Source organism: Rana temporaria, chromosome 5 (assembly GCF_905171775.1).
Source record: "Rana temporaria chromosome 5, aRanTem1.1, whole genome shotgun sequence".
Lineage (NCBI taxonomy): Eukaryota > Metazoa > Chordata > Amphibia > Anura > Ranidae > Rana > Rana temporaria.
This window is the reverse complement of record NC_053493.1, coordinates 22978323-23002089: the sequence shown is the minus strand read 5'-3', so window position 1 is coordinate 23002089 and position 23767 is coordinate 22978323. Positions and strand designations below refer to the sequence as shown.

Below are 23767 nucleotides of genomic sequence, written 5' to 3'. Positions count from 1 at the left end.
CGCGATACACCCCTGCACGAGGACTTAGATCACTTACAGCTGGTCTCGTCACTTGTCCATCTGCTCGCCTGCTTACCTTCGGGGGTAGACGCTTTTCTGTGAGAGCAACGGCCCTATGGAATAGTCTCCCTGTTTCTATCCGGTCTCTCCCCTCCATTATGGCCTTTCGTAAAAGGATAAAAACTTGGTTTTTTGAGGGAAAAGCAGGCTGAGTCACGTTAGTTTTCCCTGTTGTTCCTTGGTAGTTTGCTTTTTTGTGCTCTCCTTTTTTCTTTTCCTTCTATTTTCTTTCCCTGACTTGATTTATCTATTTACAGGTATGTCTTCTGCGCTTAGACGCTTCCCTGACGGGTCAGTATTTGGCGCATTACAAATACAATAAATCAATCAATCAATTAATAAACGGAAGCATCGTAAACACAGGTTACGATGCTCAGTTATATGAATGGACAGAGTCAGTGATCACTGACTCTGTTCATTCTGAAAAGGTAGGAGCCGGATTTAGCGGCTCCTACCTCCACTCTCCATCCTGACAGATTGAGGGGGGAGAGAGGACAGCACGGAACACGGGGGGAAAGAGAGGACAGCACGGAACACGGGGGGAAAGAGAGGACAGCGCGGAACACGGGGGGAAAGAGAGCACAGCACAGGGGGAAAGAGAGGACAGCACGGAACACGGGGGGAAAGAGAGGACAGTGCGGAACACGGGGGGAAAGAGAGCACAGCACGGAACACGGGGGGAAAGAGAGGACAGCGCGGAACACGGGGGGAAAGAGAGCACAGCACGGAACACGGGGGGAAAGAGAGGACAGCGCGGAACACGGGGGGAAAGAGAGCACAGCACAGGGGGAAAGAGAGGACAGCACGGAACACGGGGAAAGAGAGCATAGCACGGAACAAAGGGGGGAAAGAGAGGACAGCACGGAACAAAGGGGGGAAAGAGAGGACAGCACGGAACACAGGGGGGAAAGAGCACAGCACGGAACACGGGGGAAAGACAGCACAGCACGGGGGAAAGACAGCACGGGGGGAGAAGACTTGCAACTCCCCTGCCTGCCCAGGTATCGGCTGAGGCATCGGAGCATTTCCCCCGAGTTCAAGTACTCGGAGAAATGCTTGGTATCGGTATCGGTATCGTTTGCGCATTCACTTGTTGCGGGTTAATTTCGAGCATACGCACTGGGATACCCCCACGGACGGTGCATTCGCAGTTTTAAAAAAAATGCCGGACGGAGGAATGCGCCAGGGTACGTGGATCTGGCCCTTTATGGTTACACAACCTATCACATCGCTATAATCTTTTTATATGGAATATAAACTGAAGGACTTATGAATAAATGATTGTGGAACGAATCATTTGAGTTTCCATTATTTCTTATGGGGAAATTCACTTTGATATACAAGTCCTTTGGATTACAAGCATGTTTCTGGAACAAATTATGCTCGCAATCCAAGGCTTTACTGTATATAGTTACAGTATTCCAGTACAAAAACAACATAGAATGGGTAGTAGACATAGATTTTTTTTTTTTTTATCTGACCTCCGGCTTTCCCTTTAGTCTTGCACAGTTGTACCGGTGTTCTGTCGAGAAGTGCCCCCCATCAAATAGTGCCCGCGCATGGGCAGGATGGGGCCGCACTCCAGCCGAGTTGCCGATCAGCTGAAGTGACGTGACCAGGGCGCAAGCGCACATCGTAGGAGGTATCTCTTGATGGGAGATACCATTTCACGGCCACAATTGAAACCTATACATACAAACAGCGGGGGGGGGGGACCATAGTTCTCACATTGTGTCTCGCTGTTGCGGGCGGCTTTACAGTGTGCTGATGGTCCGGTTTCCCTGCTGTTTGTCCAGGTTTAAATTGTGGCTGTGAAATGGTACCTCCCATAGAGGAATACCTCCTACGACGTGCGCATGTGCCATGGTTACGTAAATCAGCAGTTGTGCTATGACGTACGGTGCATGCGCCGTTCGTTCTGGGCACTATTCGAGGGGGGGGGGGGGGGGCACTTCTCGACAGAACACCGGCTCCTCTCCTGGACTGAAATAGCTTACTCTGATTTCACTGCATACATATGCATTAGAAGCATCAGGAAGAATGATGGCACTGTCTGCGGATGTGCGGGTACCAATCTCCTAATGCAAGCACTCTGCACTAAAAATGTAATACTTTTTCCCATTATAGGCATGAGTGGGGCCTCATGTCCAAATTTTTCCTAAGGCCTCACCATGCCCAGAGCCGCCTCTGATTACGAGCATTCTCCTGGAACCGAGTATGCTCGTAATCGGAGGTTCCACTGTATATTAGGTTTCCCCTCTACCTCAAAAATACACTAAAATCTCATCATTGAAAGGGCAAAATGTGTATCGCTTTTCCCTGCCCCTCCACCTTACCCAGGACTGTTTCATCACTGATTAACGTTTCGTGTCTTTGTAGGTGTCGGATGCCAGCGGTGCCATGAAAGTGTCTGTTGTGGCAGAAGAAAACCCGTTCTCCAAAGCCATGCTGATTTCTGAAGAATGCTTCATCTTGGATCACTCCGCCGACAAAAAGATCTTTGTATGGAAAGGTCAGGTTTCCTGTTTAATTAATATCCAGCGTCATACGTGACAATCAAATCATCAAGTTTTCCATTGTATTGTTACACTGAGCTCAGCGCTGAGCGCTGAGCGCCAACACCGATCCAGAGAGAAGAAAATATTCCACAAGACAATTTATACTATTGTGACGTCACCAAGAATATTCCAAGTTGTGCCGGTCATACTAATCCCAAAATGATTTTTATACTATTCAGTGATGCTACATTAACTTTTGTTTAAAGGTTCAGTCCAACTGATATTTCTGTTTTTGATAGTAAAGCCGTAGAATATACCAGTACAGACCAAAAGTTTGGACACACCTTCTCAATCAAAGAGTTTTCTTTATTTTCATGACTATGAAAATTGTAGATTCACACTGAAGGCATCAAAACTATGAAGTAACACATGTGGAATTATACATAACAAAAAAGTGTGAAACAACTGAAAATATATTTCATATTCTAGGTTCTTCCACCTTTTGCAGCAGACACATCTCTAGAACTGGTAAGAGGAGACTGTGTGAATCAGGCCTTCATGGTAGAATATCTGCTAGGAAACCACTGCTAAAGAAAGGCAACAAGCAGAAGAGACTTGTTTGGGATAAAGAACACAAGGGATGGACATTAGACCAGTGGAAATCTGTGCTTTGGTCTGATGAGTCCAAACTTGAGATCTTTGGTTCCAACCCCCGTGTCTTTGTGCGACGCAGAAAAGGTGAACGGATGGACTCTACATGCCTGGTTCCCACTGTGAAGCATGGAGGAGGAGGTGTGATGGTGTGGGGGTGCTTTGCTGGTGACACTGTTGGGGATTTATTCAAAATTGAAGGCATACCGAACCAGCATGGCTACCACAGCATCTTGCAGCGGCATGCTATTCCATCCGGTTTGCGTTTAGTTGGACCATCATTTATTTTTCAACAGGACAATGACCCCAAACACACCTCCAGGCTGTGTAAGGGCTATTTGACCAAGAAGGAGAGTGATGGGGTGCTGTGCCAGGTGACTACCTCTTGAAGCTCATCAAGAGAATGCCAAGAGTGTTCCAAGCAGTAATCAAAGCAAAAGGTGGCTACTTTGAAGAACCTAGAATATGAAATATATTTTCAGTTGTTTCACACATTCATAGTTTTGATGCCTTCAGTGTGAATCTACAATTTTCATAGTCATGAAAATAAAGAAAACTCTGCTCTGCCAGGCCTCTACTGCCACTGTCTTCAGTTCCTGATTGTTCTTGGGGCATTTTCCCTTCAGTTTTGTCTTCAGCAAGTGAAATGCATGCTCAATCGGATTCAGGTCAGGTGATTGACTTGGCCATAACATAACATTCCACTTCGTTCCCTTAAACTCTTTGGTTGCTTTCGCAGTATGCTGCGGGGTCATTGTCCATCTGCACTGTGAAGCGCCGTCCAATGAGTTCTGAAGCATTTGGCTGAATATATGAGCCGATAATAATATTGCCCGAAACACTTCAGAATTCATCCCGCTGCTTTTGTCGGCAGTCACATCATCAATAAATACAAGAGAACCAGTTCCATTGGCAGCCATACATGCCCACGCCATGACACTACCACCACCATGCTTCACTGATGAGGTGGTATGCTTTGGATCATGAGCAGTTCCTTTCCTTCTCCATACTCTTCTCTTCCCATCACTCTGGTACAAGTTGATCTCGGTCTCATCTGTCCATAGGATGTTGTTCCAGAACTGTGAAGGCTTTTTTAGATGTTGTTTGGCAAACTCTAATCTGGCCTTCCTGTTTTTGAGGCTCACCAATGGTTTACATCTTGTGGTGAACCCTCTGTATTCACTCTAGTGAAGTCTTCTCTTGATTGTTGACTTTGACACACATACACCTACCTCCTGGACAGTGTTCTTCATCTGGCCAACTGTTGTGAAGGGTGTTTTCTTCACCAGGGAAATAATCATTCGGTCATCCACCGCAGTTGTTTTCCGTGGTCTTCTGGGTCTTTTGGTGTTGCTGAGCTCACCGGTGCTTTCTTTCTTTTTAAGGATGTTCCAAACAGTTGATTTGGCCACACCTAATGTTTTTGCTATCTCTCTGATGGGTTTTTTTTTCAGCCTAATTGATGGCTTGCTTCACTGATAGTGACAGCTCTTTGGATCTCACGTTGAGAGTTAACAGCAACAGATTCCAAATGCAAATAGCACACTTGAAAGTAACCCTGGACCTTGTATCTGCTCCTTGTAAATGGGATAATGAGGGAATAACACACACCTGGCCATGGAACAGCAGAGCAGCCAATTGTCCCATTACTTTTGGTCCCTTAAAAAGAGGGAGGCACATATACAAACTGTTGTAATTCCTAAACCGTTCACCTGATTTGGATGTAAATTCCCTCAAATTAAAGCTGAAAGTCTGCAGTTAAAGTACATCTTGTTCGTTTCATTTCAAATCCATTGTGGTGGTGTATAGAGCCAAAAAGATTAGAATTGTGTCGATGTGCCAATATTTATGCACCTGACGGTAGGTGCAGGTAGTCTTCCCTTCCAAGTCGAGCAATGTCCCTTGGTTCCGCCCCCTACCTGCCCCTTTTAGAGAATACAGAACCAAGTATAACTTGTGGGTGCCAAGTAATAATCTACATGGAATTTACTAGTAAAAAGCAGTACAATAGGTCCCCTGCAGCCAACAACAAAAGAGACATTAGCAACAATTGATTCCACCCAGCAACAGCAGAACCCCTTAGCAATAGTAGACTTTTTCACCAACTATTGACTCCCCCTCCCAGCAACAATAGATCCCTTCCAGCAACAATAGACCCCCCCAGCAACAACAGCCCCCCCCAGCAACAATAGTTCCCTGATTAACAAAAATCCCTCCATGACAGAACACCCCCCCCCCCCAGCAACAATAGATCTCCCAGCAGCCAGCATCAATAGACCTCTCCCTCAACTGTAGATCTCTCCCATCAAGAACTGAAATCCCTGAAACAATAGATCCCTTCGAAAACAATAGATTCCCCAGCAGCCATCATTAATAGACCCTCCAGCACACCCCCAGGCATTACATATATAAAGTGCCCCACTTTACCACTGAAAAAAGCCCTGTGTATGTGTATATATATTCAGTATATATATTTCGATATAATGGTGTATTGTGGAAAACTTAAGAACTCCCCTTGGCCTCAGAAGCTGGTATTGTCCCTTTTAAAATAAATGACTTGTAGACGATTTGTATAACCACCAGGTTCTATCATTGAATCGATGAATGTTTGACTATTTCTCAATGGGTTTCCTTGAATGAACTGTTCTTTTCAAAATTTCTCTAAAAAAACTCAATGGGAATCAATTAGAGCTTTGGCTGTGCCATATCATTGGCCTCAGTTTGTTTTTTGGGCGATTCCTTGGTGGATTTGCTTCAGACCATTATCAGGTTGGAAGACTTTTTTGTGGTTCGGCTACAACTTTTGAACACATGGCCTCACATCATGGACACGTTGATTTGATGCAGAATGTATACTTGACTCGATGACTGTGAGCTGCCTGGTTCCTGAAACGTCAAAGTAACTCCAAACCATAACATTTCCACCACCATGCTTCACAGTGGGTATGTGGCACTTCTTCTAAAATACTGTCTGCAGTTTACAGCAAACGTGTTGTAAGGGGTTAGCTCGGTAGCGGGGTGTGTGACCCCCTTGGATGGGTTCACCACACACTGAATTTATACAGACAGGCAGTCGAAGACGGTTGAAAACAAAGATTTTGGTTTATTCTTCCATCTTGCTGGAAACAAGTGCAAGCATCCAAACAGCATAAACAAAATCAAACCTAAAATAAACCCTGGCCACTTGGGGCGTCTGTCTTCACCACACAGGAACCTATCTATGGAGTCTGGCACAGCCTAGTGCTGGGCAGACACTGCTGGTCATACAGCAGAAAAACAATAGTCTTTTGATTTTTATCACACAGAAAAATCAATCTCCTCCTCACCTCCTCAGAAGACTTTCAGTACACTGCTCTCCTTCCTCACAAAGCCTCAGGATGCAGGAAATCAGTGGTAATCCTCTGGATTACTTATAGAGGCCTTAATTGCCTCATTCTGAACAGCTGACGTTTTCCAACGCCCTTAGACCTTTTCTGGCTACATTTGCAGCCGACGCCTAATAACAATTGGTGTATTGTCTAAACAAGGCAGAAATGTATGTCCCATCTGTGACAACACCCACAGATTTACCTGACTTCCTGTCACAGTGTCTACTGTTACTGTGACCAACAGCTATATTTTTTTAAGACACGTCTTTAGTACATTGTTTATGAAGGTCTGATCTTTGCCTATATGATCAATGGCAAACTTGCTCTAATGTTCTTTTTGGACAGAAAATACCCTTTTCCCCTCAAAAGTTGAAATGGTGCGATCTCTTTTTGTAGCTATATGCATGTTGACCCCCAACCACATGTGGTTCTTGGAAACTTCTTTTAGCATCAAATAGTAACTTCTTGGGCTGAATTTGCTGGACTAGACAGTCCTGGCCAGATTAGAAGTTGTTTGAAATGACACCATCTTCAGATCATATTTAGATTTTTTTTTTTACAGAAATATCAACTTTATAGCCTAAAATGTAAATGGGTGATAATAATTGTGTTTTTTTTTTTGCAGGTAAAAATGCAAATGGAAGTGAGAGGAAAGCTGCAATGAAAACAGCGGAAGATTTTATCCAGCAAATGAATTACCCTAAAAACACACAGGTACTGGGTCATGGAAAAAGGAATGTCACATAGTGATGTAATAATAGGATTTTTTAATACAGCTTACCTGTAAAACCCTTTTCTTGGGAATACATCACGGGACACAGAGCCTTAATTACTTAATGGGTTATGTAGTCACCACAGGTGATTGGACACTGGTTAACCCAATTAGAATTGAGTTCCTACCCTATATAACCCCTCCCAAGTTGCCTCAGTTGTGTAGCAAAGCAATAAGTGTTCCACGTTAACTCCGAAGAGGGGTGGCAGCTCTGTGTCCCGTGATGTATTCCCAAGGAAAGGGTTTTACAGGTAAGCTGTATTAAAAAATCCTATTTTCTTGATCATACATCACGGGACACAGAGCCTTAATTACTTAATGGGATGTCCCATAGCAATGCTAAAATTGAGGGGAGGGAGACACAGATTAGAAATAAGACCTCCATCGGGCCAGAGGATCTATACTGCTGCCTGCAGCACAATACGCCCGAAGGCGGCATCCTCATACCCTTCACATCTACCTGGTAGAACTTAGTAAATGTATGTGTAGCGCCCCCTTGCTTTCAGCATGGGCACTACGCTTACATTTAGAGGGGAACGGGAGAGTTACCTTGCTCCCATTCAATGTTTGTCTAAATTTGATGATCTCTGACATTCTGGAAGTTCCACCGGGTCAGACTGTGGTCAGGGAGTGCAGTGCCACCCCTGGCCGGCAGCTGGCGCTAGAGGGGTTCTGGCAGAACAGATCTTCTCCCAGCAGCCAATTAGAGGATGTTTTCACTCGCAGGGCATGCTGGGAGAGGGTATATCTGTGAGAGAGGTTAAATTAATGGTGACCCCACGTATTTGACGTTTTTTACGAACGGCGCATGCACCGTTCGTGAAAGAATCCCAGTGCGCATGCTCTCAATTCCGCCGCAAATCATCAATGCTTTAGACGACTTACGCAAACAGCGTAAAATTTTCAAAATTCGACACGGGAACGACGTCTATACTTAACATAGGATACCCCTCATATAGCAGTGGTAACTTTACGCTGGAAAAAGCCTAACGTAAACGTTGTAAAAAAAAATGCGCTGGGCGTACGTACGTTTGTGAATTGCCGTATCTACATCATTTGCATATTCCTGGCGTAAAAATATGGAAGCGCCACCTAGCGGCCAGCGTAAATATGCAGCCTAAGATCCGACGGTGTAAGACACTTACGCCGGACGGATCTTAGGGAAATCTATGCGTAACTGATTCTATGAATCAGGCGCATAGATACGACCCCGCGACTCAGACTAACGATGGTGTATCTGGAAATACGCCGTCGTAACTGCTATCTGAATCCGGGTCAAAGAGTTGGAGAGTGCCCCGGGCATGAGGAAGGGAACATCAAAGAAAGGGGGCAGCAGGAGAGGTGACAAGGGAATAAAAATGGAGTCAGCAGGATTTCTCTACATACTATGGCTATTCTCATGTAATCTATCAAAACAAAAGTGTTTCGTATTTTTTTAATTGTAATAAAATCGAAAAAAAAATTGCATTTGCTAATTAGTTTATATTTAGCTATACAGCTTTCTTTTCAAAAAATAAAAATAAATAAATAATTTAAATAAAAAATAAATCAGAAAATAGATCCTGTCAAAATATCTGCTTGTCTGCAGTGCCACCTAGTGGTGAGGAACCCTAACAGCTCTTACTGAGTTCCTACTGTAAAGCAGTGTTTTTCAACCTTTTTTTCAGTCAAGGCAGCCTTTAGATTTGTGCACAATCCCAGGACACGCCAGATTGAGGGCTCGTTAACACCAGGAGGTGCGTCCAAGCTTGCGCGCTTTTTTGCACGTTCCCGCCGGTCACATTTTTTAATGGCTGCTCTATGAGTTTGAACCCCGCAAAAAGGTGCCAGCATGATTTTAAAATCAGTTTTAGCAAACACGAGCGCGCATGCATTTCCTAGATGAGTGGGGGCAGTCATTAGGAATTAATGTCACTCACGCGTGTCTGCAAAAGGCAGCACATATTTTTGCGTTACAGAAATATGCGCAGTTTTGCACGTGTGTCTGCGCTGAACCTCATGTGAACAAGCCAGAAAATGTAGTCTGAGGCAGAGTTCAGTGATCTGATAGGTTGTAAATCTTCTCCCCCCCAAATTCCCCCTTTCTAGCACCCCCCCCCCCCCCATTCTAACACAACTCACCCCCAAATCCCCCCTCCTAGCACCCCCCCTTCTAACACAACTCCCCCCAAATCCCCCCTCCTAGCACCCCCCCCTCTAACACAACTCCCCCCAAATCCCCTCTCCTAGCACAACTCCCCCCATCCTAGCACAACCCCCCCTTCTAACACAACTCCCCCATCCTAGCACAACCCCCCCTTCTAACACACCCCCCCCCCCCAAATCTCCCCTCCCGACATGAACACCCTCCAAACCCCCCCTCTTAGCACAACCCCCCCTTCTAACACAAATCCCCCCGTCCTAGCACACCCCCCCCCCTTCTAACACAACTCCCCCCCATCCTAGCACAACCCCCCCTTCTAACACAACCCCCCCCCCCAAATCTCCCCTCCCGACATGAACACCCTCCAAACCCCCCCTCTTAGCACAACCTCCCCTTCTAACACAACTCCCCCCTCCTAGCACAACCCCCCTTCTAACACAACTCCCCCCATCCTAGCACAACCCCCCCTTCTAACACAACCCCCCCCCCCAAATCTCCCCTCCCGACATGAACACCCTCCAAACCCCCCCTCTTAGCACAACCCCCCCTTCTAACACAAATCCCCCCGTCCTAGCACAACCCCCCCCCTTCTAACACAACTCCCCCCCATCCTAGCACAACCCCCCCTTTCTAACACAAATCCCCCCTCCTAGCACAACCCCCCTTTTCTAACACAACTCCCCCCATCCTAGCACAACCCCCCCTTCTAACACAAATCCCCCCTCCTAGCACAACCCCCCCTTTCTAACACAACTCCCCCCATCCTAGCACAACCCCCCCTTCTAACACAACTCCCCCATCCTAGCACAACCCCCCCTTCTAACACAACTCCCCCATCCTAGCACAACCCCCCCTTCTAACACAACCCCCCCCCCCAAATCTCCCCTCCCGACATGAACACCCTCCAAACCCCCCCTCTTAGCACAACCCCCCCTTCTAACACAAATCCCCCCGTCCTAGCACAACCCCCCCCTTCTAACACAACTCCCCCCCATCCTAGCACAACCCCCCCTTTCTAACACAAATCCCCCCTCCTAGCACAACCCCCCTTTTCTAACACAACTCCCCCCATCCTAGCACAACCCCCCCTTCTAACACAAATCCCCCCTCCTAGCACAACCCCACCTTCTAACACAACTCCCACCATCCTAGCACAACCCCCCCTTCTAACGCAACTCCCCCCGTCCTAGCACAACCCCCCCCTTCTAACACAACTCCCCCCATCCTAGCACAACCCCCCTTCTAACACAACTCCCCCCATCCTAGCACAACCCCCCCTTCTAACACACCCCCCCCCCCCCCAAATCTCCCCTCCTGACATGAACACCCTCCAAACCCCCCCTCTTAGCACAACCCCCCGTTCTAACACAACTCCCCCCTTCCTAGCACAACCCCCCCTTTCTAACACAACTCCCCCCGTCCTAGCACAACCCCCCTTCTAACACAATTCCTCCCATCCTAGCACCCCCCTTCTAACACAAATCCCCCCTCCCACCATAAACACCCTCTAAACCCCCCCTCTTAGCCCAACCCCCCCCTCTTAGCACACCCCCCCCCCCCCTTTCTAACACAACTTCCCCCAAATCCCCCCGTCCTAACACCCCCCCATTCTAACACACCCCCCCCCCCCCAAACACCCTCCAAACCACCCCTCCTAGCACAACCTCCCCTTTCTAACACAACTTTCCCCCATTCCCCCGTCCTAGCACCCCCCCTTCTAACTCAACCCCCCCAAATCCCCCCTCCCAGCATAAACAACCCCAAACCCCTCCTCCTAGCACAACCCCCCCCCCCCCTTTCTAACACAACTTCCCCCAAGCACAAATTCTCATCACTACAGGAGTTATGACAGGAAGAGAGAGTTGGGAGGAGGTGTAGGCTGCCCCCCTCTTCTCCCTCCTGTCTGTATACAGGAGTTAACACTGGATTGCTTGGAGATCCGGCTGTACAAGGTTTGATTACGGCCCCCCCCACCCTCAATTTCTGCTGCCTGGACAGGAGCGGTGTGGGGAGAAGATAGTGAGGGGGGGGAAGCAACCTCTGTACAGTCTGATCACAGGCCAATCCTGTGTTACCTCCTGTTCACAAAGAGAAGAAAGAGCTTTGGTTGCTAAGGGCATGTCGGACGGCCCTCGCAGCTTTCCGTTATGCAGACAATAATACAGATAGCAGCAGGGAGGGGGAGAGAGCAGGGAGGAGGAGAAAGCATGGAGGAGGTGCGGGCTGTGCTTTCTCTCCTCTCTGCGCACAGGAGTTTACACAAGGATTGTGCTCAGACTGGGCTGTTGCCGTGACACTCCTGTTGAAAAACTTTGCTGTAAATATACCAAATGGATCTAGAAAGACTCCCCCCTCCTCCTCATCTCAATAATCCCTCCTCATCCCCCCTACTCTTCATCTACATAACTCCTCCTTATCCCCTCCCCCCTCCCCCTCATTTTAATAATCCCTCCTCATCCCCCTACTCTTCATCTAAATAACTTCTCCTTATCCCCTCCCCCTCCTCCTCATCTCAATAATCCCTCCTCATCCCCCTACTCTTCATCTACATAACTCCTCCTCCTCCCCTCCCCCCTCCTCCTCATCTCAATAATCCCTCCTCATCCCCCCTACTCTTCATCTACATAACTCCTCCTTATCCCCTCCCCCTCCTCCTCATCTCAATAATCCCTCCTCATCCCCCCTACTCTTCATCTACATAACTCCTCCTTATCCCCTCCCCCTCCCCCTCATCTCAATAATCTCTCCTCATCCCCCCTACTCTTCATCTACATAACTCCTCCTTATCCCCTCCCCCTCCTCCTCATCTCAATAATCCCTCCTCATCCCCCTACTCTTCATCTACATAACTCCTCCTTATCCCCTCCCCCCCTCATCTCAATACTCCCTCCTCATCCCCCCCTACTCTTCATCTAAATAACTCCTCCTTATACCCTCCCCCTCCTCCTCATCTCAATAATCCCTCCTCATCCCCCCTACTCTTCATCTACATAACTCCTCCTCCTCCCCTCCCCCCTCCTCCTCATCTCAATAATCCCTCCTCATCCCCCTACTCTTCATCTACATAACTCCTCCTCCTCCCCTCCCCCTCCTCCTCATCTCAATAATCCCTCCTCATCCCCCCTACTCTTCATCTAAATAACTCCTCCTTATCTCCTCCCCCCTCCTCCTCATCTCAATAATCCCTCCTCATCCCCCCTACTCTTCATCTACATAACTCTTCCTTATCCCCTCCCCCTCCTCCTCATCTCAATAATCCCTCCTCATCCCCCCTACTCTTCATCTAAATAACTCCTCCTTATCCCCTCCCCCTCCCCCTCATCTCAATAATCTCTCCTCATCCCCCCTACTCTTCATCTACATAACTCCTCCTTATCTCCTCCCCCCTCCTCCTCATCTCAATAATCCCTCCTCATCCCCCCTACTCTTCATCTACATAACTCCTCCTTATCCCCTCCTCCTCATCTCAATAATCCCTCCTCATCCCCCCTACTCTTCATCTACATAACTCCTCCTTATACCCTCCCCCCTCCTCCTCCTCATCTCAATAATCCCTCCTCATCCCCCCTACTCTTCATCTACATAACTCCTCCTTATCCCCTCCTCCTCATCTCAATAATCCCTCCTCATCCCCCCTACTCTTCATCTACATAACTCCTCCTTATACCCTCCCCCCTCCTCCTCCTCATCTCAATAATCCCTCCTCACCCCCTCCCCTCTCATTCTCATCTCCATAACCCCTCCTTCTGCACAGGCAAAGAGCACAGGAAGTTATCAGCTCACAAGTTTTCTGGCAGGATCAGCGGGTATTTTATGCACTTATTGAGCAGATATAACAAAACACTTCCAATGGTCTATGAAAACAGGTGAAAAGGGAGTAAATAAGAGACGTTTACTGTTGGGCTTTAAATACACTTCAAGCTTTCCCCATTGTATACATTTCTTCCAGATTCAAGTTATTCCAGAGGGAGGGGAAACGCCGATCTTCAAGCAGTTCTTCAAAGACTGGAGAGACAAGGATGAAAGTGACGGCTTCGGAAAGGTTTACGTCACCGAGAGGATCGCGCGTATTCAGCAAGTGGATTTTGATGCGTCTAAGCTGCACGATTCTCCTGAAATGGCGGCTCAGCACAACATGGTGGATGACGGATCCGGGAAGGTCGAGGTAAACGCATTTCAGTGAGATATGCAGAAAAAAGATTACATTGTTTTAACCATTCAGGATAATGCAGAATTTTCAGGGCTGGCTGTGTGTGCTGTTATACACTTGTATTCTCTCCCTGTTCCTCATATTTGTAGTCAGTTGTATTCTCTCCCTGCTCATATTTGTAGTCCGTTGTATTCTCTCCCTGCTCATATTTGTAGTCAGTTGTTTTCTCTCCCTGCTCATATTTGTAGTCAGTTGTTTTCTCTCCCTGCTCATATTTGTAGTCAGTTGTATTCTCTCCCTGCTCATATTTGTAGTCAGTTGTTTTCTCTCCCTGCTCATATTTGTATTCAGTTGTATTCTCTCCCTGCTCATATTTGTAGTCCGTTGTTTTCTCTCCCTGCTCATATTTGTAGTCAGTTGTATTCTCTCCCTGCTCATATTTGTAGTCAGTTGTATTCTCTCCCTGCTCATATTTGTAGTCCGTTGTTTTCTCTCCCTGCTCATATTTGTAGTCAGTTGTTTTCTCTCCCTGGTCATATTTGTAGTCAGTTGTATTCTCTCCCTGCTCATATTTGTAGTCAGTTGTATTCTCTCCCTGCTCATATTTGTAGTCAGTTGTATTCTCTCCCTGCTCATATTTGTATTCAGTTGTATTCTCTCCCTGCTCATATTTGTAGTCAGTTGTATTCTCTCCCTGCTCATATTTGTAGTCAGTTGTATTCTCTCCCTGCTCATATTTGTAGTCAGTTGTATTCTCTCCCTGCTCATATTTGTATTCAGTTTTTTTCTCTCCCTGCTCATATTTGTATTCAGGTGTATTCTCTCCCTGCTCATATTTGTAGTCCGTTGTTTTCTCTCCCTGCTCATATTTGTAGTCAGTTGTATTCTCTCCCTGCTCATATTTGTAGTCAGTTGTATTCTCTCCCTGCTCATATTTGTAGTCAGTTGTTTTCTCTCCCTGCTCATATTTGTAGTCAGTTGTTTTCTCTCCCTGCTCATATTTGTAGTCAGTTGTTTTCTCTCCCTGCTCATATTTGTATTCAGTTGTTTTCTCTCCCTGCTCATATTTGTAGTCATTTGTATTCTCTCCCTGCTCATATTTGAAGTCAGTTGTATTCTCTCCCTGCTCATATTTGTAGTCCGTTGTTTTCTCTCCCTGCTCATATTTGTAGTCAGTAGTTTTCTCTCCCTGCTCATATTTGTAGTCAGTTGTATTCTCTCCCTGCTCATATTTGTAGTCAGTTGTATTCTCTCCCTGCTCATATTTGTAGTCAGTTGTTTTCTCTCCCTGCTCATATTTGTAGTCAGTTGTATTCTCTCTCTGCTCATATTTGTAGTCAGTTGTATTCTCTCCCTGCTCATATTTGTAGTCAGTTGTTTTCTCTCCCTGCTCATATTTGTAGTCAGTTGTATTCTCTCCCTGCTCATATTTGTAGTCAGTTGTTTTCTCTCCCTGCTCATATTTGTAGTCAGTTGTATTCTCTCCCTGCTCATATTTGTAGTCAGTTGTTTTCTCTCCCTGCTCATATTTGTATTCAGTTGTATTCTCTCCCTGCTCATATTTGTAGTCAGTTGTATTCTCTCCCTGCTCATATTTGTAGTCCGTTGTTTTCTCTCCCTGCTCATATTTGTAGTCAGTTGTATTCTCTCCCTGCTCATATTTGTAGTCAGTTGTATTCTCTCCCTGCTCATATTTGTATTCAGTTGTATTCTCTCCCTGCTCATATTTGTATTCAGTTGTATTCTCTCCCTGCTCATATTTGTAGTCAGTTGTATTCTCTCCCTGCTCATATTTGTAGTCAGTTGTATTCTCTCCCTGCTCATATTTGTATTCAGTTGTTTTCTCTCCCTGCTCATATTTGTATTCAGGTGTATTCTCTCCCTGCTCATATTTGTAGTCCGTTGTTTTCTCTCCCTGCTCATATTTGTAGTCAGTTGTATTCTCTCATTCTCTCCCTGCTCATATTTGTAGTCAGTTGTTTTCTCTCCCTGCTCATATTTGTAGTCAGTTGTATTCTCTCCCTGCTCATATTTGTAGTCAGTTGTATTCTCTCCCTGCTCATATTTGTAGTCAGTTGTATTCTCTCCCTGCTCATATTTGTAGTCAGTTGTATTCTCTCCCTGCTCATATTTGTAGTCAGTTGTTTTCTCTCCCTGCTCATATTTGTAGTCAGTTGTTTTCTCTCCCTGCTCATATTTGTAGTCAGTTGTTTTCTCTCCCTGCTCATATTTGTATTCAGTTGTTTTCTCTCCCTGCTCATATTTGTATTCAGTTGTTTTCTCTCCCTGCTCATATTTGTAGTCAGTTGTATTCTCTCCCTGCTCATATTTGAAGTCAGTTGTATTCTCTCCCTGCTCATATTTGTAGTCCGTTGTTTTCTCTCCCTGCTCATATTTGTAGTCAGTTGTTTTCTCTCCCTGCTCATATTTGTAGTCAGTTGTATTCTCTCTCTGCTCATATTTGTAGTCAGTTGTATTCTCTCCCTGCTCATATTTGTAGTCAGTTGTTTTCTCTCCCTGCTCATATTTGTAGTCAGTTGTATTCTCTCCCTGCTCATATTTGTAGTCAGTTGTTTTCTCTCCCTGCTCATATTTGTAGTCAGTTGTATTCTCTCCCTGCTCATATTTGTAGTCAGTTGTTTTCTCTCCCTGCTCATATTTGTATTCAGTTGTATTCTCTCCCTGCTCATATTTGTAGTCAGTTGTATTCTCTCCCTGCTCATATTTGTAGTCCGTTGTTTTCTCTCCCTGCTCATATTTGTAGTCAGTTGTATTCTCTCCCTGCTCATATTTGTAGTTGTAGTCAGTTGTATTCTCTCCCTGCTCATATTTGTAGTCAGTTGTATTCTCTCCCTGCTCATATTTGTATTCAGTTGTATTCTCTCCCTGCTCATATTTGTAGTCAGTTGTATTCTCTCCCTGCTCATATTTGTAGTCAGTTGTTTTCTCTCCCTGCTCATATTTGTAGTCAGTTGTATTCTCTCCCTGCTCATATTTGTAGTCAGTTGTTTTCTCTCCCTGCTCATATTTGTAGTCAGTTGTTTTCTCTCCCTGCTCATATTTGTAGTCAGTTGTATTCTCTCCCTGCTCATATTTGTAGTCAGTTGTTTTCTCTCCCTGCTCATATTTGTAGTCAGTTGTTTTCTCTCCCTGCTCATATTTGTAGTCAGTTGTATTCTCTCCCTGCTCATATTTGTAGTCAGTTGTTTTCTCTCCCTGCTCATATTTGTATTCAGTTGTATTCTCTCCCTGCTCATATTTGTAGTTGTAGTCAGTTGTATTCTCTCCCTGCTCATATTTGTAGTCAGTTGTATTCTCTCCCTGCTCATATTTGTATTCAGTTGTATTCTCTCCCTGCTCATATTTGTAGTCAGTTGTATTCTCTCCCTGCTCATATTTGTAGTCAGTTGTTTTCTCTCCCTGCTCATATTTGTAGTCAGTTGTATTCTCTCCCTGCTCATATTTGTAGTCAGTTGTTTTCTCTCCCTGCTCATATTTGTAGTCAGTTGTATTCTCTCCCTGCTCATATTTGTAATCAGTTGTATTCTCTCCCTGCTCATATTTGTAGTCAGTTGTTTTCTCTCCCTGCTCATATTTGTAGTCCGTTGTTTTCTCTCCCTGCTCATATTTGTAGTCAGTTGTTTTCTCTCCCTGCTCATATTTGTAGTCAGTTGTATTCTCTCCCTGCTCATATTTGTAGTCAGTTGTTTTCTCTCCCTGCTCATATTTGTAGTCAGTTGTTTTCTCTCCCTGCTCATATTTGTAGTCCGTTGTTTTCTCTCCCTGCTCATATTTGTAGTCAGTTGTATTCTCTCCCTGCTCATATTTGTAGTCAGTTGTATTCTCTCCCTGCTCATATTTGTAGTCAGTTGTTTTCTCTCCCTGCTCATATTTGTAGTCAGTTGTTTTCTCTCCCTGCTCATATTTGTAGTCAGTTGTATTCTCTCCCTGCTCATATTTGTAGTCAGTTGTATTCTCTCCCTGCTCATATTTGTAGTCAGTTGTTTTCTCTCCCTGCACATATTTGTAGTCAGTTGTATTCTCTCCCTGCTCATATTTGTAGTCAGTTGTTTTCTCTCCCTGCTCATATTTGTAGTCAGTTGTATTCTCTCCCTGCTCATATTTGTAGTCAGTTGTATTCTCTCCCTGCTCATATTTGTAGTCAGTTGTATTCTCTCCCTGCTCATATTTGTAGTCAGTTGTTTTCTCTCCCTGCTCATATTTGTATTCAGTTGTATTCTCTCCCTGGTCAAATCAGAATTTTAACCTTTAGGCTGTAAAGCCCCCCCCCCCCCCAGATGCTGACTTGTATCTTAAATGATCATAGGGTTAATACCCTAAAGGGGGTAAACGGATAAGATTGTGTGTAATCCTTAAAGGGATATTTTTCCCAGTTCCCGTCCAGCCTGTAACAAAATTATGGCCGGATGGGCCTTTCGTTGATCCGGGTGGACATCATATGACGACCTCCTGGATCGCGCCTCACATGAGGCTGTGCTGCGGCGCATAGGGTTGCCACCTTTTCTTCAAGCCTAATCCAAACACTTTAGCGATCTGGGACACCTTTGGGTGCCCCAAGGAGAGTAGTAACGCCGCGCACATAGCGTGCCGCAGTGAACAGTGGATGTGGCCAAATCACTCTTGCTCACCTCCTCGCCCTGCCCCCCCCAGTGATTCCGAACCTGCCCACAGCTCCGGGGAGGCAAAAGATTTGTGTGTAACTATCTTGGTTATTTTGGAAGCCACGGCCTGGTCTGAATAATGTGTCTGGGTTTCAGTCCTCCTGAAACCTGGACACATGATTCAAAACCCGGACTGCACGGGCCCTCTGTGGCCTTACCTGGCCTGTTTATAGAGCAAAAACTAAAAACCGCAGAGGTGATCAAATACCACCGAAAGAAAGCTCTATTTGTGGGGAAAAAAAGACGCCAATTTTGTTTGGGAGCCACGTCGCACGACCGCACAATTGTCAGTAAAAACGACGCAGAGCCGAATCGCAAAAAGTGCTCTGGTCTTTGACCAGCAATATGGTCCGGGGGTTAAGTGGTTAAAGTGTAACACCACTTTTGTGAGAAAAAAAAATATGTTTTTTATATAGTATACACATTTTCGGCACAAGTCAAATTGTAATTGAATGTTATTAAAAATTACTTTTCCTTTTCAATCTGCAGCCGCTGTAATTTTCTGTAAAAGGCAATATGGCCACCTGGAGGCGTTCTGTACACAGATGGTATACAGAAAGCCCCCTAAAAATGTAATTTCCTGCTTGTGTGATTGGCTCACTGATTTTCCCAGATGTTTGCACTAAGATACAAGTCAGATTTTGGGCATCCCCTGCAGCAAAAATTGCATTTTTAAGTGAGATACTCCCAAAGGGAGATCACATCTAAAGGGATGCAACCCCTGCCACTTTCCTCATTAGAGTCCTGCAAGTGTAACAGGTGATTGATAATTAAAAAGTCACTTGCATTCACATTCACTATGCACACGGGCACAGACAAACAAACAGCTATTTTTTTCATAGTAACAAAAGGTAGGGATCTAGTTGGTTCCCAGACTTCTTATATTTATTAGGGGTTTCAATAAATAGGACTAACTGGAGGTGATCTCAGACATTCCCTATTGCAGTGCTTGCCCCCCCCCCCCCCCCCCCCTTTCCATACAAGGTGCCTAATTGCTTATGTCTTGTTGTCTTCTTTTCCTTAAGGTCTGGCGTGTGGAGAGCAATGGACGGATCCCAGTAGACCCGAGCACATACGGACAGTTCTATGGAGGGGACTGTTACATCATTCTCTACACATATCCAAAAGGCCAGATCATTTATACCTGGTGAGTTCCATATCTGATACACCCAATATACACCCAATATACACCCAATATACACCCAATATACAACCAATATACACCCAATATACACCCAATATACAACCAATATACACCCAATATACAACCAATATACACCCAATATACACCCAATATACACACCGCAACTCCACTGTAGTACAGATCAGATTATTAATGACAAGGGAAATGATAAGATGTTTATATTCACCAAAAGCACGGCTCTAAGAATCAATAATCAATATTTTTAAATTTGTATTATTTATTTTAATTTGATTATTTTAATTATCTTGTTGAATTATTATTCCAAAGACCATGGGGGTTATTTACTAGACATGTGCACTGCCGAAAAATTCTTTTTTTTTTTTTTTTTGTTTCATTCGTTCTTTTTTTTTTTTTGGGAAATTCGAAAATTCGGAATTTCCGAATTCCAAATTTTTTAATTTCTGAATTTCTGAATTTTCTAATTTCAGAATTTCAAATTTCCGAATTCCGAATTTTTGAATTTCCGAATTTCGAATTTCGGAAATTCAAAAAATTCGGAAAATTGGAAATTCAACTTTCCAAATTTCCGATTAAAAATTTTTGATTTTCGAAGTTTATAATTTCGAAGTTTAGATTTTCGAATTTTGCAATTTTGCACTTCCGAATTTCAAAATTCAGAATTTATACTCTTGTAACATGTAAAAAAAAGAATTAAGTGCTGCCTATGGAGATTTTTAAGTACCCAAATTTGGAGCCATTCCATGAGTGTGCACAATTTTAAAGCGTGACAAGTTAGGTATCTATTTACTCGGCGTAACTTCATCTTTCACATTATACAAAAAAATTGGGCTAACTTTACTGTTTTGTTATTTTTTAATTCATGAAACTGTTTTTTTTTTCCCCAAAAAAAAGGCGTTTGAAAAACTATTGAGCAAATACCGTGTAAGATAAAAGATAAAAAGTTGCAATGACCGCCATTTTATTCTCTATGGTGTCTGCTAAAAATATATATATAATGTTTCGGGGTTCTGAGTAATTTTCTAGCAATCAAATTACGATTTTTACATGAAGAAGAGAAGTGCCAGAATAGGCGCGGTATGGAAGTGGTTAAGCACTGTAGTTTGCCTCCATTCCACATGCAGACGCAATTTTAAAGGGTGACATGTAGGGTCAGGGCCGATCCTAGGCAGGGTGCACTGGGTGCTCCGCAGAAGTGTGGGCGCTGAAGCTCCAAAGTACTCCCCTTCCTCCTCCTTGTCTCTGTCCAGAGGCAGAGCGCATGTAGCGGGTGCTGCGTTTCCCCATCCAGCTTGCTCTCTCCGCTGGCAACTGACAAGAGTGCATACCTCCCGCTGTCCCCGGAATTACCGGAACACATTCGGGGCACTAGGCTCCACTAATTAATTCTGTCCGGTGTGCATGAAGCAGTCTCCTGTCTGCCCCGCCCCCTCTGCGTGTGTCGGTTCTTCTCCCATAGGCGGTGTGATGAGAGGCTTCTGGGTTGGCCGGAGCTGCTGCCAATCATCCCATGCACTCCCAGAAATGCTCTCCGAGTGCCACCCTCTAAGTAACCAAAGATGCCACGTATGCCCCGCCCCCTGTAATGTGCTTCTGCTCCCAGTGTGCCCGAGCTACAGGGATCTATTGGACAAGTACTGATCTATGGGGACACCTGATGTGGGGGGGGGCTCTGATGGGGACACTTGCTGTGGGGGGGCAACTGCTGTGGGGGGCTCTTATGGGGGCAACTGCTGGGGGGCTCTCATGGGGGGAAATCTGCTGGGAGGCTCTGATGGGGGGACACCTGCTGGGGGGGACTCTGATAGGGGGACACTAATGAAGACTTCTTAGGGGAGCATCTCTGTGTTTGAGTCGTAGCCATAGAAACATGTGTAAAGGGGAGGAGTTAGTAAGATGACCACGCCCATGTGGGGGGCGCCAGAAATAGTTCTGCACCCAGGCGTCTGTGACCCTAGGATCGGCCCTGTGTAGGGTATCTATTACCTCGGCATTACATCATCTTTCATGTTATACAAAAAACCTGGGCTAACTTTAGTGTTATGTTTTTTGTTTTTTTTATAAAAGTGTTTTTTTCCCAAAGAAATTGCGTTTGAAAAAACTTTGCGCAAATACATAAAAAAACTGCAACATCCGTAATTTTATTCTATGGGGCCTCTGCTAAAAATATATACAATATATATATATATATATATATATATATATATATATATATATATATATATATATATATATATGTATTTATTGTTTGGGGGTTCTAAGTCATTTTTAAAGCACAATTTTTTTTTTTACATGTAAGTGTCAGAATTGGCCCGGATGGGAAGTGGATAAACGGGGGGTGATTCCTTTCTATACCCCCTGTACCCGTGTAGCGTATTCACATTCCGATGTTCCTTTTTTCTGCTTATTCCCTTTGGATACAATAATCTGTTTCTTTAACAAATGTTTGCGCTGCATTAACCGCCCTTGTGTTTATTTTGTTCAGGCAAGGAGCTCAGTCCACTCGGGATGAATTAACCACATCAGCTTTTCTTACCGTGCAGCTGGATCGCTCTCTGGGGGGCCAAGCTGTCCAGGTGGGTTTGGATCTCGGCTGTACTCCAGAGCTTGCAGCTATAGTACAGGTCTATGTGGGAGGGTGATGTGAGGTCACACGCATGCACACGTTGCTTTGTTTTCACATGCAAATGTTTGACAGATGCCTGCAGTTTCCCCATGTGGTCAGCAAACACTTCTTTTTAAAGCGGTATCAAATCCAAAATCCCAAATAAACGATATCACCAAAAGTATTGGGACACCTGCCTTTACACACAAATGAATTTTAATGGCGTCTTAGTCTGTAGGGTTCAATATTGAGTTGGCCCACTCTCTGCAGCTATAACAGCTTCAACTCTTCTGGGAAGGCTGTCCACAAGGTTTAGGAGTGTCTATGGGAATGTTTGACCATTCTTCCAGAAGTGCATTTGTGACGTCAGGCTCTGATGTGGATGAGAAGGCCTGGCTCGCAGTCTCTACTGGAGGAAAAAGCTGACGGGGATGGAGGAAGAAGCTACCGTGGATGGAGGGGGAAGCTGTCGGGGATGGAGGAAGAAGCTGCCGGGGATGGAGGGGGAAGCTGTCGGGGATGGAGGAGGAAGCTGCCGGGGATGGAGGAGGAAGCTGTCGGGGGTTGGAGGAGGAAGTTGTCGGGGTTGGAGGAGAAAGCTGTCGGGGATGGAGGAGGAAGCTGTCGGGGTTGGAGAAGGAAGCTGTCGGGGTTGGAGGAGGAAGCTGTCAGGGATGGAGGATGAAGCTGTCGGGGTTGGAGGAGGAAGCTGTCGGGGTCGGAGGAGGAAGCTGCCGGGGATGGAGGAGGAAGCTGTCGGGGTTGGAGGAGGAAGCTGTCAGGGATGGAGGAGGAAGCTGTCGGGATTGGAGGAGGAACATGTCAGGGTTGGAGGAGCAAGCTGTCGGGGATGGAGGAGGAAGCTGTCGGGGTTGGAGGAGGAAGCTGTCGGAGTTGGAGGAGGAAGCTGTCGGGGTTGGAGGAGGAAGCTGTCAGAGTTGGAGGAGGAAGCTGTTGGGGTTGGAGGAGGAAGATGTCGGGGATGGAGGAGGAAGCTGTCGGAGTTGGAGGAGGAAGCTGTCGGGTTGGAGGAGGAAGCTGTCGGAGTTGGAGGAGGAAGCTGTTGGGGTTGGAGGAGGAAGATGTCGGGGATGGAGGAGGAAGCTGTCGGAGTTGGAGGAGGAAGCTGTCGGGGTTGGAGGAGGAAGCTGTCGGGGTTGGAGGAGAAAGCTGTCGGGGTTGGAGGAGGAAGCTGTCGGGTTGGAGGAGGAAGCTGTCGGAGTTGGAGGAGGAAGCTGTTGGGGTTGGAGGAGGAAGATGTCGGGGATGGAGGAGGAAGCTGTCGGGGTTGGAGGAGGAAGCTGTCGGGGATGGAGGAGGAAGCTGTCGGGGATGGAGGAGGAAGCTGTCGGGGATGGAGGAGGAAGCTGTCGGGGTTGGAGGAGGAAGCTGTCGGGGTTGGAGGAGGAAGCTGTCGGGGATGGAGGAGGAAGCTGTCGGGGTTGGAGGAGGAAGCTGTCGGGGTTGGAGGATGAAGCTGTCGGGGTTGGAGGAGGAAGATGTCGGGGATGGAGGAGGAAGCTGTCGGGGATGGAGGAGGAAGCTGTCGGGGTTGGAGGAGGAAGCTGTCGGGGTTGGAGGTGGAAGTTGTTGGGGTTGGAGGATGAAGCTGCCGGGGTTGGAGGAGGAAGCTGTCGGGTTGGAGGAGGAAGCTGTCGGGTTGGAGGAGGAAGCTG

General features: G+C 45.8%; 1 protein-coding gene across 1 annotated transcript in view; it reads left to right on the top strand.

The window, feature by feature from the left end:
- Positions 1–23767, top strand: part of SCIN (scinderin) — a 175924-nt gene that overhangs the window by 113813 nt on the left and 38344 nt on the right. The window contains exons 6-10 of the mRNA XM_040352263.1: positions 2440–2572; positions 7203–7291; positions 13442–13657; positions 19350–19471; positions 21972–22062. Coding sequence (XP_040208197.1) covers positions 2440–2572; positions 7203–7291; positions 13442–13657; positions 19350–19471; positions 21972–22062 — 651 coding nt within the window. The remainder of the gene's footprint in view (positions 1–2439; positions 2573–7202; positions 7292–13441; positions 13658–19349; positions 19472–21971; positions 22063–23767) is intronic.